Source organism: Pholcus phalangioides, unplaced genomic scaffold, assembly GCF_987345545.1.
Source record: "Pholcus phalangioides strain wild (caught in Gottingen) unplaced genomic scaffold, Ppha-v1.0 ptg000024l_1, whole genome shotgun sequence".
NCBI lineage: Eukaryota > Metazoa > Arthropoda > Arachnida > Araneae > Pholcidae > Pholcus > Pholcus phalangioides.
Window position 1 is genome coordinate 5989229 of NW_028301616.1, and position 22388 is coordinate 6011616.

Sequence of the window (22388 nt, forward strand, 5' to 3'; positions counted from 1 at the left end):
CGCCACAGTGCGTGAAATAAGGAAAGCAGGGTCATGTCTTCAGTGGTGTAGATGGTAGCACGCTTACCCCCGGTATGCAAGAGCGCCTGGGTTCGAGTCCTGGTGGAGACGTGATGACTTTTCTTTCCGAGTTCACCTGAGCAAAGTATCCGGAAAAATAACTGTTTTCTTGAAATATGGTCAGCTAAACAAAATATTGAATATGGTCACATAAATATTTACTGACATTTTTTTTTTTTTTATTCGTATCTATTCGCATCATCATCAGCATCAGGTTATCGTCTGGTTCTGTTTGTCATCACTGGACGAGAAAGGTGGTTGAGTCATTTGTTTAACGCTTCCTCAAAGAAAGTGCGTCATACGTTGCTGTTGTTCAAATCGGCATTTCAGCTGCAAATGTGCAGACTCATGGTCACCTTCTAGATTGATCTAGAAACAGGTTCTTTCACCTTATAAATTGAGATTGCTCACACCAAGCACAGATCATTATTTGTTTTGGTTTCGTACTGGTGAGTTGCTCTTTGCGTATTTACGTGCTATATGTTATGAGAATGACAATCTTTAATTTTCAGTGAAATTTTATACGGGGTTGAATTATTTCAATTGAATTTTCATGTTAAATATGTATTTAATCGAAACTTGTTGAAAACAGCGACACTTATTATAGGTGTAATACAATCCTAACACAAGGAAAAAAAGAATGATGAAGGGAAATAAAATGTTACATCATAAAATATAATGTTATTAATAAGTTTATTTTCCTTATTCCTCTACATTTATTTTTATCCTTCGTTTCTTTATTGTGCCATTAGCATGTGTGTGGACCGGTTTTACATTAATCAATTCAGTTGACATCGGTTTTACATTTATCAATTCAGTTGGCATCGGTTTTACATTTATCAATTCAGTTGGCGTCGGTTTTACATTTGTCAATTCAGTTGACATCGGTTTTACATTTGTCAATTCAGTTGACATCGGTTTTACATTAATCAATTCAGTTGACGTCGGTTTTACATTAATCAATTCAGTTGACATCGGTTTTACATTTATCAATTCAGTTGGCATCGGTTTTACATTTATCAATTCAGTTGGCGTCGGTTTTACATTTGTCAATTCAGTTGACATCGGTTTTACATTTGTCAATTCAGTTGACGTGGTTTTACATTTGTCAATTCAGTTGACGTCGGTTTTACATTTATCAATTCAGTTGACGTCTGTTTTACATTTATCAATTCAGTTGACGTCTGTTTTACATTTATCAATTCAGTTGACGTCTGTTTTACATTTATCAATTCAGTTGACGTCGGTTTTACATTTATCAATTCAGTTGACGTCTGTTTTACATTTATCAATTCAGTTGACGTTGGTTTTACATTTATCAATTCAGTTGACGTCGGTTTTACATTTATCAATTCAGTTGACATCGGTTTTACATTAATCAATTCGCGTTGCGAAAATTCTGTAACTGTCCCGATAGTGTCGTTTTGACTCCAGCAAGTATTACCCTTAACTGGTATTGTGAAAATTGTTAGGATAACTGGTGTTGTGGGGTCATTTTGACCCCAGCAAGTATTAATCCATTTTCAAAATCAACAAAAAGAGCAATGGGATTTTTTACATGTCTTCATTCATTCGTCAATTTTTTCATTAAATATTTTTTCAAATTTCTGTAATTATTTCCCCAAAAATTTTATTTTATTAAGGCACACATTTGAAAAAAATGGAGGGATACATGACTTTTGAAATATTTGTTCTAAATTATATATTAAATTTTTTGAATGTAATTTCCATGATTAAAAACTGAACAGATATGATTAAGATATACTCAGAAAATGAAATTTACAAATTCAAATGAAGGTCGGGGGGGGGGGGAGGAAGAAATTATTTCAGTCCAAAAGAATTGAAACTAATATTGCAATTTTGTATATCTCAGAACTGTCTTTTTCGACTACGTAAAACACTAAAAGTGAATTTGCTTTCAGTCCTCTGTAATAAAGAAAGATTCGGCGTGGAGGAAGGGGACAATGATTTTAGTCACGGCGCACAGGTAAAGAAACTATCAGAGTCCATCACGTACGCAATAGAAAAGGAATTTGTGACATGCGCAGAAAGCGATACCAGATTCTTGAAGGGAAACTTTCTTTTCCGTTTCCCGTCAACCCGAAAGATACCCAGGCCACATCGCCATATGGCAATATCGGCTCATTGTCCACACGAGCCTCATCCTCAATTTAAATCGTTCGATTTCCATGACATTATACTGGTCTTGCGCTATCAGTCAGTCTTCTTTGTAGTTGATCAGTTTCTTTTTTCTTTGTGAGCGGGGAGGAGGTGCAGTTTATACTTGTGCTATAGGCTGATAAGGCGTCCGTGGGATCACTTTGTCTTCTATCCATCTAATTATTTTAGGATGGGGGTTGTGACAAGATGAGCAATGCCTGGAGTCCGAATGACTCCACTCAGTATTGAGTGGCCAAACTTGGAGTGAATGTAGTGTTGAAATGAGCAATAAAATAATTGAAATGTGAGTATTATGAAGTAAAAGTACATGAAAAAGAAAGTGGTAGAATCCAAAATTTTATTTGTTTCGATTTTGTTTTGACAAGTTACCCGAGTTTTTTTTTTTTTTTTTGCAAATTTCTATAGCAGAGGTTTTGAATGCATGGCCGGCAGGCCAAAGCGGTCCACTGAGCTCTATCATAACATTGGTATACTATAGCCAGGGGCTCCAAAGCAAAATGTTTGCATACCTGTAAGAAGCACAGCAGAAAAAAATATTCATAGCCAGGGGCTCCAAAGCAAAATGTTTGCATACCTGCAAGAAGCACAGCAGAAAAAAATATTCATCAATATTATGCGTTAAAAAAAATTCTTGCCTTTAAAAATCCTTATACTTGTATTTTCGTGCTGAACAGTGTTGAACTAAATAAACCTATTGTTTCTCTGCATGAGATTCAGTGGAAAAAATCGAAAGTTATCCATAAAAATGACTCTGTATTTGTATTTTCTGTCTTGTGTTTTTATTCGTTCTAGATTTTATTTTCAGAGTTGGTGCCCATAGGCATACTTCAAAATGGTGAATATCTTGAAGGTTTATCATAAAAATGAGATACGTCGAGTTGCTATTTCCAGCTATGTGGTGAATCATTATAGCAAACTTTGCGAAAAGATCATTGAGCTTTTCCCAGTTCTGAGTGGAAAGACTTTCATTCTTGGATGGAAAGGTAAGTTTAAAAAGAGCTATACAATTGCACTCATTGTAATAGCGATAGTTCTGTTACAATGATTAGTTCGATAAGTTCCAAATGTTTTTATATAAAGACTACTATTCTCTATGCTTTGCAATTGCTATAACATCTGTTTTGATGGAAAGGTAGAATCCCCAAATCAGAATGTTTTGCGATGTTCTGCAACGAGCCCTCAGCTGACTGAAAATGTTTTGCGGTAAAAATTCGTATGTACATAATAGCGTTTTTCTACACTATTCTTAAAATTCTTCCAGATTGTTCTGCAACAGCACTGGTTGTTCTGCGACGTACATCACACATTTCGGCACATTCTGCTTTGGGGGGTGGGGTTATAGTGAGCGGTGACTATACATTGCATTCAGCGTAGTTTATTTCTGGGTGGTTGACTTACACATTTAGAATCTGTAACTAATGTACAAAATTTTTTTTTGGATGCTCACAAGTTTTGTTAATTTATTCTGTAATGAAGATTATGTTTTGTGTAACAAGGTATATGGGTCATGATTTGCATACGAAATATTAAGACTATGACACCAGGGTTGTATCAGTTTTGACGAGAATTGGGGTTGTATCAGTTTTGACGAGAATGACTTTAACTCGCTTAGTCCATATCGGTTTGGAACACAACATCAATATCAGTTATCAGTGGTCAAACTTCATCGAATTTTTCCCCATTAATTCCTGAAAAGTATTTTCATGAGACTGCCTTAGTATCTTGATTTGCAACATATAAGTAAAAGAAAGTTTTTTTAAAATCAAAATTGAATAAATAGAAGTAATTCATTTCTCCCTTAAATATTTGTTCGCAATTTTTCTATGCATGGCCTTATCTTACACAATATCTTATTCCAACGTGATTGCTTTTACTGAAAGTCAATCAGATAAGTGTATTCTATATAGATTGGATAAATTCAATTCCAGATTCTATTATATACAAGACAAGATTATATTGTGCAATTATTTACATTAGTACGATGGTCAGATCACAGACTGATTAACTGGATGATGTTATGATCACAATTTTTATTTCAGATTCCTTATTCAGGGCTCCCACTCGTCCTACTTTCTCAGTTTTGTCCTACTTTTCCTACTTTTTTACAAAGTCGTATCAACAAAATTTGTTAAATTGATTTTAATTGAGAAAGGAATCATCAATGTAATACCAAATAATGCAAATGTAGATTGCAATTAATGATTATGCTAAAGCATAAATTGTACGGTTTTTAAATTTATTTTCGGGGGGGGGGATGTATGTTGACCATTTGGTGGTTTATTAATTTTTCATTTGTTTAGTTTGAGGGTTCAACAAGTAGAGTAGGGATTAAAAACTTCTGCTGGTTGAAAAAGAAGTAAATTTTGTATTTATTACTTCATGGTCTTGTACAGTAACTAACATTCATCATTCAAAATTATGGTGCACATTTTGTGTATAGGTGAAACAACAGTTTACATAACAAAGCAGTTGGGTATGTAGGCCTATTCTAGGTTTTGTGACTCTGATGATACCCAATAACATTAAATTTCTTCTATATTTTTAGGGCATGCAGAGACATAAATAATATTTACAATGCTCAGCGAAGAGCTATAAATAAAAGTACTTAGTTTGTCAAAAACGATTACACTAGCATTGAATGCTAAAATTTAAACAAATCCTTTTAAAAAAGGAATGGACAACACAGTAAAACCATCTGGTCTACCTTGAATTATTTACATCGGACCTTGTGATTTACACATTTTGCACTGTGCTTCTGGAAGTGAAAGTGTTCTTGAAAGAGTGTCATTCTTAACCCTTGAAAGGCCGAACTATGAACGAAGTCACTTATTATTTTAAAATTTGGAATTTGAGGTCCTTTTGCATGCCTATACATAGATCAACTTTGAAATTCCATTTTTCTTTGTTTTTCATTATGTTTCAAAATGGAACATTGGCACTTGGGGAAAGGTGAAAGCGAAAACTGGTGTATTGCCTATATTCTCATGATTATTTATTTTTTGAGTACAGTTATCACACAAAATTTCGTATTTTTTATTGCAAATTCAAATTTGCAATGCATACCGGTTTTTCACATAAAAATGTGCGCTGAAAATACAATTTTTTTCTAATGTCCATGATAAAAGAAGGAAAACATATATTTAATGGACCCGTTTGTCACATTGATAGTATTTATACATAGTGTTTTTTTAGCAAACTGCACACTGTCCGTGCATCGCAGACACAATATAATGACCAGCAGATGACCTGACATCTTTTTTCAGTTGACAACGTCGACCTGGATGAATAATTAACCCTCCTTCATTTGTAGAAGGTTCGTTGCCACTTCTTTTTGCAATTTCAAATGTGAAATATGATCCACTTCTCACAACTCTGAATGAATTACCCAACATGCTGTAATGGTCATATGGCAAATATTTTCCAATGGAATTCAGAGCTGAGGTTTTGATCAGATTCTAGGAAGAATTTTTTTTTATCCCATGCAATATTATTTTTTTCGTTTTGCCTTTTCTTGAAACCTTCATATGAGTGTTGCACTTACGTTTTGGTTCTTTTTGCTGCTCTACATCTTTTGAAGAACACATTTCGAGAGTTTTCTGACACATCTTCATAGTTGCAAAATTATCTAGCATTTCACATACATCAGTTGGAACTGTTGTTACTATAGTCCGTTTCAGGTTAACTTTGCAGTGAAGGGGAAGCTACGAGTGAACCGCATCACTCGTTGCTATGGGAACGAAAGCCTCTTAACCAATGTATCGATGCGCGGCCTTGGTAAGGTATGGCCGATTCTCGCCAATCTCACTGAGAAAAATCTTTTTTACGTGTAACGTAATTGCATAGTTAAATTAGTAATAATTATAGAATTAAAAGAAAACCATTGCCGAGATACTTTCAGAAATTAAAGTGAGATTTTTGAAATCATTTGTTTTGTTTTTTGATTAGAAAGTGTTTTAAAATTTAGAAAAAATAATTATCTTCTATCAGCGTGTCACTTACTCTTCATTGATGTGCCGTAAGTAACACTAAAAATTTCAAAAAACAGTCATATGTTTCTGCAATATTTCCCTTCCCTCAGCTGAAATTTATTTACAAAAAACAATACTATGAGCAAACAAACAATACTAATACAAAAGTCCAAACAATACTATGAAAGCAATGTATAATTTTAAAATACTGTATATTAACCATGGCTCTCAAAAACTTGGGGATTTTTAATTTTTCTTCAATTTAAGTGGAAAAAATTAATATTAAATAAAATTAAGAAGAAGCAGATTAACTCTGTTTTCACGTGTAAATGCAGGAATAGCACCAAATAATAATAATGATACGGAAAAGTTTAGAATTTTTCTACTCACTTTTCTTGCCGAAATTTCCGTCGCTCGACCTCCCCCCTTCCCCGAACGGTATACGTCGATGCCACTTGTTTTCACGACAGCTTTAGTCTTTTGTTACGGTTGATGTGGTGCTCATGGTTATTACGGATGATTCTTATAGAGTTTTGTTTACAGCGAGTATTCAAAAACCAAAAATATAGTATTCAGGAATGGAAGAGCAGAGAACTTTAGCGTGGCTATCTCTGGTGAAAATAAAGACACAACTGTCACATAAAGGATGAAAGCCCAAACCACTGTGGACCCCCCCCCCCTCTCATTTATTTTATCTGAAGAGACACTAAAGGCAAGGAACGCATCGAGAGAAACAGGTGGGTGGAAGATGGCGTCCGTTCGTGTGAGTGGAAGTCGCGACTCTATCAACACTCTCCGTGATCGGAAACTAAAACTATCCCATAAACATGGCAAAAAATAAATAATTTAAAAAAAAAAAAACCTAATCAAAACTTCTGCACCCTTAAACAGCCTCTCATAACAATATCGGTGCTCTCGTGGAAGAGAAACACTTCTTGTAATCTATGAGTGAATATCTGAACTCACTGAGCCTATTTTTTGGAAAAAATAAAACTGATTGGATATTGCTTTTTATGTAAGCCTATAACTGCATGTAAAACAATGAAAAATTGTATCGTTATGGAAAATTCAACAAAATAACGATATAAAAATATATATACAGTATACAATTGTGTAACGGAAAAAACACGAAAGCGATATTGGCGGGGAAAATTTCTAGGATATCGCGCCAGAGTGTCGTTGCCGTTGCTATGGATTTTTGATAATGGTAACCAATATTTTTTACAATTTAAAAATTTTAAACAAGTAAACATCGGTTCAAAACGATGTTTTTTCAGTATTTTTTTCAAAATCATAGAAAAAATCGAAATATTCTGTATAAAGGTTCACCTTAAACCTCCGATATATGAGAACTATATTTTGCGGCGAAGGAATACACTCTCTACCTTTCTCTTCACTGCAAAGTTAACCTGAAACAGACTATAGATCATTTTCAACAATATCATTTTCAACAATATCATTTTCATCAGTGTTCTCATTTTCATTAGCAGTTAATTGGCATATATCTACATCGTCTACTTCAGAATCTGAAAGAGTTTCTAAAAATCCTACACCTTCTTGTAATGTTAGATATCTTTTTGATATGGTTTACACACAGCTGAACATAATAAGACTATCTATGATTGTCGAACTCGGTTTGATTAGTCTGCAGTTCACAAAATACATACATTTCTAAGAATACAAGAACAAAAAAGTACTCGCCCAATATAAACAATCCGCACCAGAAAGCACATTCCTCTATTACCCAAAATTAGCCACCTATATTCATGTCATATGATGAAAACACACCCTGGGGTTCGAACGGGGTAATCGAAGCAGCACACTGCACATTAGATATCCCTAGAGTCCCACTCTCTTGAAAGGCCAATGTTTAATAAATGGAACATGCATATTTGAACGTGCGTAGCTTGTGAACGTGTTACAGCACAAAAAAAATTAATTGATTTACTTTGATATATTAAGTGGTAGAAATACGCAAAATAATTTTCAATTTACTTCAAAATTGAAATTTTGGCAAATTTTAATCGAAATGGGGGGGGGGGAATGCCCAAATTTCGAAATTCTGTCAAAAAATTTTTATATCAACCTGAAGTTTCTGAATTTATTTCAAAAAATACTTTGAACTCTCCTCTATGTACGAGAAAAATCAAAAATCCGGGAATGTTTGGATCAATTTTTATCTGATATTTTTGTAAATAAAACCTGTTTCCTTTATGGAATGTTGGCGTTTTTATGGTTAAACTTATATGTCTGCTGTGTGGATTGTCGAAGAGAGTTGATAGATTGGACTGTGCGAAACTCTGAAAAAAAGAAAAGAAGAAAGAATGTAATTTGTACAGTTCCCCCCCCCCCCCCCCCCGGCCATGCTTTTTGAAAGGACATTGTGCTTTCAGTTTTATGTTTCTTCTTCTTCATATCATCAAGTATGTTGGAATATGTTGACAAGGCTTCCTCTACTAATTTTACTGCATATGAAGGAAGTCTGGATCTTAAAACCAGACACCACCGTTAAACACCTGCGGAGATGGATTACTCTTCTGTTCAATAATTTTCTGCAAAGTCTTTGGAAATTTTCTAGCTGCCTCCTGGTCGGCAGAGGCTTGTTTGCTAGCGATTTTTACATTGTGTAATCCGAATCGTTTCTTATACCTATGAAACCAACCTTTACTTGCATAAAATTCTGATGAAATAAACGTTTCACCAGCCCTTCCCTTTATAGAAGCGTAAAATGTTATCGCCTTTTCCGTTATAATATTACAATTAATTGGAATACCTTTTTTGTAGCAAAAGGTATGTACTTGTACTCACAAAAAACAGCATTTTCTGTACGAGAAACACGTGAATCCAGTAAGCGATGCAAAGCTTTCGCTGCCACAGGTGCAGCTACAGCCATGGCTGAATGAATTTCAGATTATTTTTTCTTAATATATCTCACCATGGATTTGTTGATTCCTTAATGGCGGCCACAGCAGCAGCAATTGACTTACTTTCATCAAGCATAGTCAATATATCCAATTTTTCTTGTAAACCCTTCACTTTTTTTTTTTCCTTTCCGAAACATTATCAGTAGCACTAGAAAAATCAGCCATCCTAAACACGCACAACTCAAATTTTGTAAACAAAACACCTGAATGACGATTGCTGAGTGTTTCCAATGAAGGAAAAAAAAAACAGCAAATATGGGCGCCCGACTGTATTGTGAGGAGAGATGGAAAAGAATTATCTGTGGTTGCTAGTGTGCCGTTTTGGCCAAAAATTGTTTTTGTAACCGTCATTTTTCTTTGGCTCAAGTCAATCTTACGGGATACTCAAATAGTGCTGTAAAAAATTGTTTTTAAAATTAAAAAAAAAATTTTTTAGTTTTTTTTATTATGCTATGATTACATGTATATATGTTGTCTGGGGAGGGGGGGGGGTGGAGTACCCCGTCCTTATTGGAGTTGGAGCCCTGCTTATTGTATATACGGGGTGATTGTAAAAAAACTATCCTGACATATGGGCCCCTAACTATCATACCATTCACAGAAACTGAATGAAATTTTGGCATAAGGTATTTTGAGGTATGCGCTCAAGAATGATACGGAAAACAACAGTGTCACTCAAACAGTTACGGTTACAGTGAGAAAATTTCGAAAATATCAAATGGCAACACCAAGTTTTTTGTATTGGAATGCGATCTCCATACTGAAAAACACTAAATAGCGTTGGAATGGCACCTGTAGCACGAAAATCCCCGGAGCTAGGCAAGGAAAAAGTAAAAAGAACTTTGCCGTGCACCAGAGCATTAATGTTCGTTTAATTCGTCACACCGTTTCTTCGGCTGAGATCCCAGCCTGATTAGTCCTCCACAAGGTCATGTGGAAAATTTTTGAAACACAATAAAATGCTTTATTTTATGCTGCTTCTCTGTCCTTATTGGGTGTCCTCACTTTTAGCCTATCTACCGCCGGTGATTTTCATGCTACAGTTGCCGTTCGAACGCTATTTAGGGTTTTTCACAATGGAGATCGCATTCCAATACAAAAAACTTGGTGTTGCCATTTGATATTTTCGAAATTTTCTCACTGTAACCGTAACTGTTAGAGTGACACTGTTGTTTTCCATATCATTCTTGAGCGCATACATCAAAATACCTTATGCCAAAATTTCATTCAGTTTCTGTGAATGGTATGATAGTTAGGGGCCCATATGTCGGGATAGTTTTTTTATAATCACCCTGTATGTAGATACAAAATATTGTTTATTATTTTCACATAAATTAATAAATTTCCGGATATGCCCATCCTCGGGGAACACTTCAATATGTTTCTAAAATGGTAAGTGGGTTGTATCCGGTCCTTTCTTGTTCAATGTGCATGCCTTTCTGAAAGCTATAGTAGTAAAGTGAAATGAGCACAAGTTTGGTGAATTAGCCTTTCAATATCCCACCTGATTTTGTTATTTGGTTAGTTGGTATAATCTTTTTTATTAATGGAACAGATGCTTATATTTTTAATGGAACATAGATGCTTATATTTTTTCCTCTTTGATAGATGGAGATGGTGATGATATCGTTATGTCAAGTGATCCTGAGCTTGCTCAAGCTATAGCTTGTGCTAATGATGAAGGAGGGGTTATGAAAATCTATGTTCACCAGACTGAGGAACAGAATAACTCTGCTGCCACGTCTGCAGAGCCCAACAAGATTCCTTCTGGGCCTAATCACACAAATGTAATTTGTGATGGATGCGGTGGAGAAGTCAATGGATATCGCTACAAGTGTCTGCAGTGTAAAGATTATGATCTCTGTCATGCTTGTAATGCTCGGGATGTGCATTTGAATCATGACATGTTGAAAATGGCTCTACCGTACTATGTAAGCATTCGATATTTTAGTCATTTTGTTCTTTAAATGCTTATTAAGAGTGTAGGGTTCTGAAAGAATTTCAAATTTAATTTACTTTCAAAAAAATAAGTCAAATCCATTTATGTTATAGGCAATATATATATATATATATATATTTTTTTTTAAAGTAATTTTTCAATTGTTGAAAGTTTGATGGCGTCTAAAAATATATTGACTGTCAAATAATCATGTTTTGTATGTTTTATTCAAAAAAATAATTATTATTGAAGCCAAAAGGCCAGTCTACGTGGGTTAAGCAATTTAGTAGTTTAAATATTAAGTGATTTTAGAGCATGTAAATAGTACGTTTAAATTGTTAAATAGAATAGAATCCACAGTCTATTTTTTCAATTAAGTAGACGCTATACACATGTGGCAATGTGCATGGCCTTGTATTATCCAATGATCATTCACTATTTGGTTACTTAAACTGGAGCAGATTTTAAAGTATTTTGACGACTTAACAGTTAACTGCTAAATATTTTTACCTGTGCAAACAGGCCTTAATATGAATAATTCAGCATACAAGATTTGTTTTTCTTGCATTTAAATCTTAACCTCCTTTTTTTTTTTGTGTGTGTTTATAAATTTTTGTGAAATCTCAGTATTTTCTGATTTTTAGGAGAGAAGAAAATGGTGTTTCCTTGGATATAGGAGGCTTTGGGGAACTATGTTCAATTTCATCCCAGATAATGCTAATAAGTCAGCCAGTACAGACTTCAGAAAACATTGCAGACTGTTTGCCAGAGAACCCATCTCGCCTGAATGTGTCGAAAACCATGTTGAAAAGGGGCAAGATTTTCTGAAGGCAGTTGGTGACTCTGTTGCTCACCTTTTAGATGCATTTGGTAATCATTGTCTATATTGAATATCTTTAAAAAATGTATAAGTTACATGGGGTTTTGATGATAGTTTTTTTTTGTTTTTTTTCAAAATATCCACCTGCAACTGAAACACTTCATTCAAAATGATTCCCCTTTCATTTTTGTTCCCAAAATAGGTTTTTTTGGGTGGGGGAACAGACTAACCAAAAAAAAAACTAAGTGTTTTTGTTTAAATTGTCAATGTTTGTCAAACCACTATTCGAATAATGCATAGATAATAAGCTGGTAAATTATTAACATTAAAGTGTAGAATATGCTCAATCAGTTTTTAATAGATTTTAAACTAACACAATAAAAACGAACCAATGATAAAAGCAAGAACATGTTCGCAAGCACTTGTTATTTTTCTTTATTGTGTTAATATCAAGTGAAGAATTTCTATTTTTCCGAATTTTAAACTTTCAGAAGAAATTCTAAATACTAAAAGTCTGTCAGCATAGAGCAGGCAGACCTTCAACATGATACTTACACAACATGAAAATTCAAGTATTCACCATTTTCACTTCAAAATATGGAAGACAGATGGCATCACCAGCAAGAACACGTAACAAGCACAACTCTGACAAGTATACGTCAGGGTCCAAATATTTATATACACATACATAGCACATTCCTGTATGTACTGATTCGTTAGAAATTCAACAGAGGGACGTGTACAAGGTGCATGCATGTTTAAGTAGTGGTGGTTCTAATGTTTGTTTCACATATTTTTCTAGATAGATCTTGCTACTGAAAAAAATCTAAATTTGAACTTGCTGACTCATATGTGACATAAACTTAAAGAGGTTTGCAGTCAACTAACAGTGTTACTTTACAATCAAAATGCCAATTGATCATAGAAAGTTCCATGTTTAAAATGAAACATGTTTACTGCAGGGGAAAAATTGCAGTATTTTATTCTGATTCATTTATTTATTCAGTATTTAATATAAGTTGATATCTGTTTTATAAAAAAAATTATCACATTTTTAATAACAATTTTCTAAACTTTATTTTGGAATAGGAGTGGATGTTGAAGTCTCGGTGAAACCCCCATGTGACGAGGAGAAAAAACCAGAAGCAAGCTCTGCTGATTGCAACCTTAACAAGATGCCGTCGAATTCTACTGAGAAAGATGCTTCCACACACACAGAGAAGATTGAAGGTGCTACAGGAGAGTCAACTGTGCCATCTGACAAACCTAATGAAAGTGAGGCTGTCACAGATGCTGAGAAAAATGCAGTCAAGACAGCAAAAGATGTCTATATGGAATTTCTGGCAAAGCAAGGTGATGATGTCAAGACTGATTTTGAAAAGGAAAAAGGAGCTCGTCCAAAATCACCACCAACTTCAAAGATTTACCCAGACATACCTGTTCAAAATGGTTCATATGCTGTAAGTTTTGTTATTTAATAATTCATTTTACGCCGATACAAATTTTAGAAAATAAAAGCTACTTGTGTGTGCCTCCTCAAGGGAGTAGTCAAACTCGGATTCTATTGCTTCCTTCTTGGGCAAGTGTAGTGATCAATAGGATACTAGAGGAACACAACTTTGCTGTGTAACATATATTGGCATGATGTGTTAAGTAGAGGCATTGCAGTCTCACTTGACTACAGCAATAATTTTTTTTTATTTCTTAGTTGTATTTTTGTACCACTGTTGCTGTAGGAAGATTACTCAGCACATCATTCTACTAATGGGAGTTAAAATGAAAAAAAGTTGTATCATTCTCTCTGTCTCTAGCAAGAGAGCCAGAATTTGATTTCTATAGGAGACAACTAACTTTTCTTTTCTACTAGAATAACTTTCAGAAAATCTCTTTCCTAATGTGTAGCGGATCGGGAAAGCATATCTCTCTGTATTAATTGATTATTCATGCATTTTAGGCACCATTAATCTACAGTTTTTATCCCCTAGAATTTGATTACCATTATCTTCCATTCATATTTGAAGTTGATATTTGAGTCTTTTTATTTTCTCTAAAGTAAGAAGTTATTATTGCAATTATTTTCAAGTGTTTTCATAAGATAACTTTCTAAAAAAAAGAAAATTTTGTTACGTAGATACTAGAATCAGGTTCAGCATCAAAACTTATGATTTTATGAACAAGGTGTGGATTTAATAACATAGCTGCCAAGTCTCCCGAATTTTAGCTTCATCGCTCGACCTCCCGAAAAGTTCTTAAATCTCCCGAATTTTTACGAAAATCACAAAAATCCCTAATTGTCCCTAAAAATTCCCTACTTCGTTAAAAAAAATCCCCGTTCATGAAAACAATCCCTAAGGAATTTCTTGTGGGGCATGAAGCCTCTTTTTTTCCCCTTTCGAAATGACGTCGTAAATGGGGAAATTCCCTTTTTAAGGACGTTTTACAAACCCTCTGATGGTAACAAGAAAGTTGTTTGTCTCATCGTGCAGGGAAATGACTTAGCAGCCAATAGTCCTGGATAATAATCGAAGATTCTAGTGACACGCATGTGGTCAAAATTTCTTTTGTTGAAGTTACGTACGTGCGATATAACAAAGCGTGAATAATGATAAGCAAAAACATATTTAATCAATTTTAAAGATACTTATTCCGATGAATTTCCTTTCATCAAACGTTCCAGAAGAGCGCCAACTTTTCCTTTTTGTACAAGTTGTGTTACGGACATAAACATCGGTCATGAAGTGAAAAAAAAACATCAAGCAAGTGTCACAAAAAGTCAGTGTTCTTCAAAAATTGACGGTGTTTTCCTTCATCTTCCGATGATTTTGGGGTCATTCGCGCAGAATGTTTGTTCATAGCGTTTCTGATTGAACACAATATTTATTTTTACATCATTGAAGTTTTGGCCTCCAATTTCACTTGTTTTTTGCGTAGGAATTTCACATTCCCAAGGGTTTTACTTCCATGTGTGTAAAATCCCTATTTTAATTTGACTTTGGTTTTTGAGTAGGGATTTTATTCCCTACGCTTTAACTTTTATGTTTGGAAAATCCCTATTTTATTTGGAAAAATCCCTATTGTATTTATTAGGGAGTGGTTTTAGCATAAAATACGGGTTTGCGCGAAAATCTCCAGAATTTTCATTTTCAAAAGTTGGCAGCTATGTAATAACATCCTAGTATGAAAGTTATAATATTACCATACATTCTTTGCTTAATACCAAAATTTCTTCATGTTTTAATCTTATTACAGTTATTTAATTTAAATATCTTGAATTTATATTTTATTTGTGTATTTTTCATTTCCTCCCTTGGGTTTCTCAGGATGACTTGTAGTTACTAGTATTTATATCTGGAGCTTGATTGCTTCTTCATATTAATGTTTGTATGTTTTATTGGGTATTGTTTTGTTTGTCTTTTCTTCATGCTTGAAATAATTTTCTTAGAAAAAGCTTTGCAATTTTCTTGAATAGAATAACATTTACTTGGTTTGAAGAAATTAAAAAAAAAAAAAATTTTTTTTAAACAACTATTCCTCTGTAAATACCTACCTTTTGAACCTATGGAGAATAACAATTTGAAAATCATCAATTCATTCGATGTAAATGTTTTTCATTTATTTTTGATTCAGAGACATACAGTGACTGCTGATACTTTGAGAAAGCATGCTGATGTTTTGAAAGAGCATGCTGAGAAAGTTGCATCATTCATTCAACAACAAGTACATATGAAAATTACTTATTTTAAAATTTTGTGTCAAACTAATTACTTGAAGGTTTTTTTAACTGATTTATAGTTCAGGAATGTTCAAATCGTTATTAGAGTTCAGGAATCTCCTCTAATTTGAGATGAGACAAGTTTATCAATAAATACCTTTTGGCGATGAAAAAATAAAATATAAATAAATAAAAAAATTGTGACAATTCCCTCTCGTAGTACGATCATTTTAAAGCTCTATGAATCACATCATTTTAAATGATTTATTGCTAGTGTTGCTCACAGGATGTGTTTTTGAAACGAATCACAATCACTGATAGTCATATCCAAAATATTCAAATCAATATTTTATGCTAATATTGGCCATAAAGCCTTCATGCCTTTATAATTCTTGGGATTCTCATGTGAAATAATTTGTAAAGTAATATTTTTTTTATCAAATCACATTAAAAAGCTAAAAAAAAATATTTTTTTTAGATTTTTATTTCGGTAGTAACTAAGAGTATAGAAAAGTTAATTGTGACTTATTTAAATACAGTCAAACTTGGTTAATTTGAAGCTCATAGGGATATCAAAAAGTTTGAATTATCAAATTCATCAATATAGTTCATTTTTTTTCAAAAAATGTTTTTAGGATCCCCTTTTGTTTTTATTGAAAAACATTGACACGTATGCATGTAGAAATCATATTTTGTATTACTAACATTGCATTATTTTGAAAATAGTACAGAGCATGATTATTATTCATTTCTTTTTCTTTTTTTAAATTGGCTCTGCTTTTCTTATTTGTTTTTTTTTTTGCAAATTTTAACTTTTTTTTGCATGACATTTTGCTTTTCTCCAGGGACCTGCAGATATGCTAGATTTGTTCAAAAAGCAGGCCGAAAAGTTTATCTCCACTGTTCAACATACTCCAAAAGTATAAAATTGCTTTTAATATAATTTAAATTAAATGCCATCTATAGGACGTTATACTTTATGGATATTACAGTGTTTTTTTATATAAATATAATGCATGAATTGTATGCTAAAAAACAAATGCAGATAATATACTGCTGCATATTGTCTAGCTTTTTTTCAGGGAAGGAAAATAAAATATTTAAAAAATATATTTTTTTTAGATAGTTTTTCTTCAAAAATATTACCAATAACTCTTCTATTCCTAAAGATTTCATTACTGATAAATAAATGAAATTTGCTTTCAATGAAAATCTGTGAAATTTGACACTTTCCTATATCAGACTGTTTTGAATTGAACCAGCTATGATCCTATAATACAGAATGCCTGGAATACTGCACCTTTATATCTTAGAAAGATTTTAACCTCTTTGCTTACAGAGGTGAAATACTTGACGCGCAGATGGGAAAAATTCATCCAAGCTGTCCCTCCTTTCATTTTCATAGTATCAAAAGGAAATTGGTAACCCTATGAGCAAATTTTTTCCCTACTTCAGACTTATTGTTTTTCTTTTCTGCCTCCCTGTAGTTTGACCAGTAAAAAAAAATATGGTATATCATATATAGAGGGATTTAGCTGAGAAAAGAATGGAAAACCTCCCTCATTAGTTTTCTTCCCTCCCCCTCTATTTCCTCGATATTAACAAATGTATCACTAATGAACTTCAATTGTGTATTATCCAAATTTGTTGCAAAAAGCCTGTATGCTAAAGGGTTAATGGATAATGAAGCTGTAGGTGTCTAAGTTAGGTTTTAGCATACTTTCCACTTCTTTTCCCAAGATTTTTTCTCCACTTTATTTTTTTAATTGACAAAATTGATCCATATTATTCCATGTGTAAAACTTTATTCCATATTGAATAGATGGCATTCAACAAACTTTCAGCTTTTTTGTAAAAATTAGTTTGATTTTTCAGTGATTTGATAGATATTCAGTGGCATAGACATTTTTGCATAGCTCTATTCGTGTTGTCTCAGAACTCTGACTCTTCTTCCTCACTATCATCATTGTTTTCATTGTTTTCTGAATTTAGATACATTATGAGTGTACTGAGTATTGAAGCAGTTTTCTGTAATTCCTTCTAAAGGAAGAAATGATCTAATCTGTATACTTAATTTATAGGCTTCGCTTATTTATTAGTCATCTTAATGCTTACATTCATAGGGAGTCCGATTTACGGGGTGGGAGAGAAAACCAAAAACAATGAGGAAAATAATAGTTCTGTCCCTTAGTAGTACTAGATGTCTGTTCACTTTGCTACATTTACTTCCATCAAATCCTTTCCTGAAATCTTTCTGAATCCTTGCCTAGTAATATTAAGTTCTATTAACTCAGAAAATTATTGTGAATTGCCTGAAAGTTAGTAACTTCAGTATAAGCTATACCGTTGCCCAAAACCAGGAGAATGTTTCCTATTGATTTTTACAAGAAATTCAGGTTCAATTCTTTCAATCATCCCTCAATATTGCTTCAGAAATGTGGACTCTGTGAACTGAACTCTATGCCTTTGTAATAAACTCATTGGATTCAGAAAAAAGAAATATATATATATATATATATTAATATTAGTAAAATAGGGGTTGAATGGACAAAAAGGTTTGAAATAAATCTGATTTTAATCGTTATTTGACATACTTTTAGGACCAGAGGACTATTATATAAAAACATTATGATTCTCTTGAAGTAGAGTGGAGACTGTATATACAAATATGCAAATATTTGATAAAAGTCGGGAAAAGTTCTGTGAAGGGAAAAAACAAACTTTAAAAGCAAAATTCAATATTTGAAAAGTTATGATTTTGAATTCATAAAGTCAGGGAAATAGTTAGTTAGTTTTTTTAGGGGAATGATCAAGCAGATTTTATTCTGAACCCTGATAAATGTACTTTTTTCTTTAATGTTTGTAAGATGTATTTCAAAAAATTGATAGCAAGTGTTATTGCCAGAGTTGAAATTGTTGTTATAACTGTGTTCAAGTGTGGTATCACTTCATAGATCTCTGGATTACCAATTTTAAGTGTTTGAAAATGGAGATTTTCAGTCAAAAGGTTGATTACTTCCTCGCCAGTTGTTAACATCTGGATCAAGTTCCTTAGTTTCGATGAAAGAAGACTTGCAAATATCTCTTGATAAAAAAACACTAAAAAGTGTGAGAAATGTTGAGAAAATACTCATAATCATCTCTCTTCAGTTCAACAAACTTTTTTATTATTATAGCAGTAGAATCTTGATCCTGAGGATCCAGGTTTGAACCCCTTTGATGGCACAGTGGTGGTCAGCTTAAGTTGGTTTTCCAATTTTGAGGCGAGAATGCAAGGCAGTCTCCCATTTAAAAAGTCTCTCCGCAGAGAGCAGGCAGACATACAACACGATACTGACATAATATGAAAATTAGAACATTTTCATCTTTACTTCAGAAAATGGAAGACAGGTGACGGCATGAACACAAAACAAGCGAAGCTCTACGACATAGATATGTTAGCGCTACACATTCACTCAGAACACACATTCCGGCATGTGCTGATTCGTTAGAAATTCTGAAGAGGAATGTGTGTACAAAGTGCATGTGCAGTTAGGTAGTAGAAATATTTATTGTGTAGATACTTGTAACTGTGTGTGCCCACCCCATCCCAGCTTGATTTGATATGGGCTCAATAATCTTCATTACACTTCGTTTTTTGTAGGGAGGCTCTCCAAATGATGATTGGACTATGCTGAATGCAGAACCAGCTGATGAAAATACAATTCCAAAAGCAGCAGTAGCAACTCCAGCTGAAGCTGAACCATGCCAGTCTGATTTGTCAGTGGGAGACAAAATTGATGAAGAAAATTCCCAAGCTCCAACTGATAATACTACACCTTCTGCTCCAAAAGAGAATGCTCCAAAGGAGAATGCCCCAAAAGAGAATGTTGCCAGAACTGAGGATGAAGCTCTTGGTAATAATATTTATGAATTTTAAATTTGAATAAAATTTCCAATTACTGAAATTTTTCCTGTTTATTTTTCTGTTAGTTGACTATGTTTCCTCGAATTTCAAGTTATGAGTGTGCTTCAAACAACTGGCCTATATTTTTGATATGCGCAGTAACTTGTCGCAAAGTTTTTAAATTATTGTGTTGATTTAAATGTATGTGTGATTTCTGTAAAATAATTCCCCAAGTAGTTTCAATTATACAAAACTGTCCAAACCCTACAACAGTTTTCTTTACAATCATGCAATGTGCATTGAGAATATAATTTTTGGTGCAGAACTTTATAAAGTATACAGTTGAATCCTGTTATAATGAACTTCAAGAGGCCGGAGAAATCAGTTCATTATAACAAAATTTCATTGTAAAAGAATTCCGGGTTTTTGCGTTGTTCCTATGTAAAATTTGCTTCTTTGATATAATGATATTCTTTAAAATGGAATTCGACTGTATTTTAATTTCGCTGTCAGATAGAAGAGATTGAAACAAGAAAACATTGCTTTTTAAACTGCAGTTCTCTCATTTTTGCCCTTCTACACATAAAAATGACCGCAGGTGTCACAGCCGACCCTGCCAACCTTCAAAAAGTAAAAATCCGGCTAACCTATTTTTTTTATGGACATAGAAAGTCAACATAAGAAATAATACATAAAGTGTTCATATTTTACGGGACATTTCCCATATTTTACCTCATCATTTGCCATCCAACTATTATAAAGGAATGTCTATTTTTTTTTTCCAATGATGTGTCCTTGAATGACATTAACTGGACATTTTCATTATGTTAAAGGGTTTTTTCTTCATGAAATCATTCTAATAACCACAGATTTATAAAGGCCCTCGATGTCCCTCTCATTGACAATTTTTACCAATAAATTATGAATTTTTCCCACATCTAGCGATGTCCTGTATTTCCCAGTGTATAGATTTCGATTTTCCATAATTTATGAAATATTGGCTGGCATGCTGTCTTACACTCAAACGTGTATGTATACATCAACGTGAACAGACCTTGTTTGTTAACATTCATAGACTTTTGGATGGTCGATTTCAGATTAATGGAGGGGGGGGAGGGGGCGCTTTCTAAATAAAAAAAATAGTGGCTGCGGAAAACCGCTAATGCAATGTTTCTCTCATTTTTCACGTTTTTATTTTGTTCACGTTGATGGAAATAACTGAAACCTGGCAATATGAATTCATAATCTGGAAGCCCTGTAAACGTTCCGAAATCCGGCATTTCTGGGCTAAATAGTTGACAGATCTGTGTGACCAAAAGATGAAATAATATATCAGAAAAATTTTATATAAAATATTTTATGTTTATTTTTGCCCAGAATCCCCTAGCATTAATCAAAGTGTGTGTTTATGCACAAACTTAAATCAGCACATTTCTGATTAGTTCTCTTTGTACTGAACTCTTCAATATAAAAATGAAGTTTTTTATTTTTTTCCAGTTGTGTGTTAGGATAATGATGTATAAATGTTGATTCACATTGCATGTAACATCTTAATTATATAATAATGATAACTAGCTATAATTCCCAAAGCAAAATATACCAAAAAAAAACTCATGTACCAAACAATCTCTGGAAAGTTTTTTTAAGAAAAAAAAAAAAAAGACTCCACTCTGTGCATAAAACACTATTATGGGAATTTTTACCACATAATGTTTTCAGTCAAGGGCTCCTTGTAAAACAATGCAAAACAATCAACTTTGGGATTTATAATCATTATTCCTTAGTTTTCAAATATTGTATATGGTTTGCTCATGTTTTAGAATGCATTTGCAGTTTTTTTTTTACCTGAATTATGATGAGTTTGAAAGTTATAGATTTAGATCCTTTCATTCCAATCTTTGAAATATTTTATGATAGATCCAGCTATTGCCACAGCGTTGCAGCTCATGCTTTCTATGGGGTACAACAATGAAGGCGGTTGGCTCGTCCGACTCCTCAAGAGCAAGCATGGAAACATCAATGAAGCCTTTGATTCATTGTACCAGTGATGGACAGAGAGTCTATTTTTGGTATTGATATATCTAATTGTATACTTGTAAAAAACTTTTCTGGGGTAGTGGTTTCATGGTTGTATGAGGAACCAATTTTGATTATATTCGTTATACATTATATATATTGTATTTGGATGCATATTACTTTCTTTTGTTATTGTCCCATAATTTTTTTCTTTTATCTCCTTTTTTCAATGTATCTTTGGTAGTTTCAGAGATTGATTCTTCTATGTATAATTTTGTGTGTAAAACCCCCATGAGAAATGGATTGACCTGTTTTCCCTATCAGAAAACTTCCAAATATACCATATACTTTAAATAAACATTGTTACTTGTGAAACTTTGTTCAGTTGTAATTAGTTGAGTTTGAACGTCAAAAATCCTCATTTTTTGATGATTTTAATTTAAATTGACATTTTTAAATTTTGAGTTCAAGAAATATGCTGTTGCTAGAAGTTTATTAAACTCAAAATTTAAAAATGTCAATATGTACCTTTAAAAGTAATAATGGAAGTGTGCTTAATCGACTTTGCCATAAAAATTAGAGTTTGAATGGTTGATGGTTTCATCGTTTACCTGTCTCGCATTTCCAGGTAAGCTTCTGTATAGTTTGTCGCTTGATATAAACAGGTGCATTATAATTTCCTAAAAGGATTTTACAGCAGCAGAGGCACATCTTGTGCAGGCCCCAAGGGTAAATAAGTTCTTTGTTTAAGGTTCTTTAATTTATTTAGTGTCTGAGTTGGTTTTAAATTTGCTGGTCCAAGCGAAAATCCTCTTGTGGTAATGGACGTCTGCACTACTGGGTCGTTCATTTTCCTGATCACCATATTATTATTGATGTTAC

The 22388-nt window shown here is 33.3% G+C and overlaps 1 protein-coding gene across 3 annotated transcripts; it reads left to right on the top strand.

The window, feature by feature from the left end:
* The first annotated feature begins 246 nt into the window (after positions 1–246).
* On the top strand, positions 247–21881 carry LOC149068640 (sequestosome-1-like). Of its 3 annotated transcripts, XM_089250370.1 has the most exons (9): positions 247–509; positions 3047–3224; positions 10742–11064; positions 11717–11942; positions 12982–13352; positions 15520–15609; positions 16450–16524; positions 19248–19500; positions 21408–21881. In XM_089250370.1, exons 2-9 carry the CDS (start codon positions 3074–3076, stop codon positions 21536–21538), a joined length of 1620 nt encoding a protein of 539 aa, XP_089106496.1. In that variant the 5' UTR covers positions 247–509; positions 3047–3073; the 3' UTR covers positions 21539–21881. The 3 variants fall into 3 exon arrangements, with proteins under 3 accessions (XP_089106496.1, XP_089106497.1, XP_089106498.1); XM_089250371.1 differs by lacking the exon at positions 16450–16524 and having other exon boundaries at positions 275–509; XM_089250372.1 differs by lacking the exons at positions 15520–15609; positions 16450–16524 and having other exon boundaries at positions 275–509.
* The last annotated feature ends 507 nt before the right edge of the window (positions 21882–22388 follow it).

Excerpts from the sequence above, each read along its gene's own strand:
- LOC149068640 (XM_089250370.1), top strand. The coding sequence starts at position 3,074 with ATGGTGAATATCTTGAAGGTTTATCATAAAAATGAGATACGTCGAGTT. Across the intron at positions 3,225-10,741 it reads TTTCATTCTTGGATGGAAAG|ATGGAGATGGTGATGATATC; the intron begins GTAAGTTTAAAA and ends CCTCTTTGATAG. Across the intron at positions 13,353-15,519 it reads TTCAAAATGGTTCATATGCT|AGACATACAGTGACTGCTGA; the intron begins GTAAGTTTTGTT and ends TTTTTGATTCAG.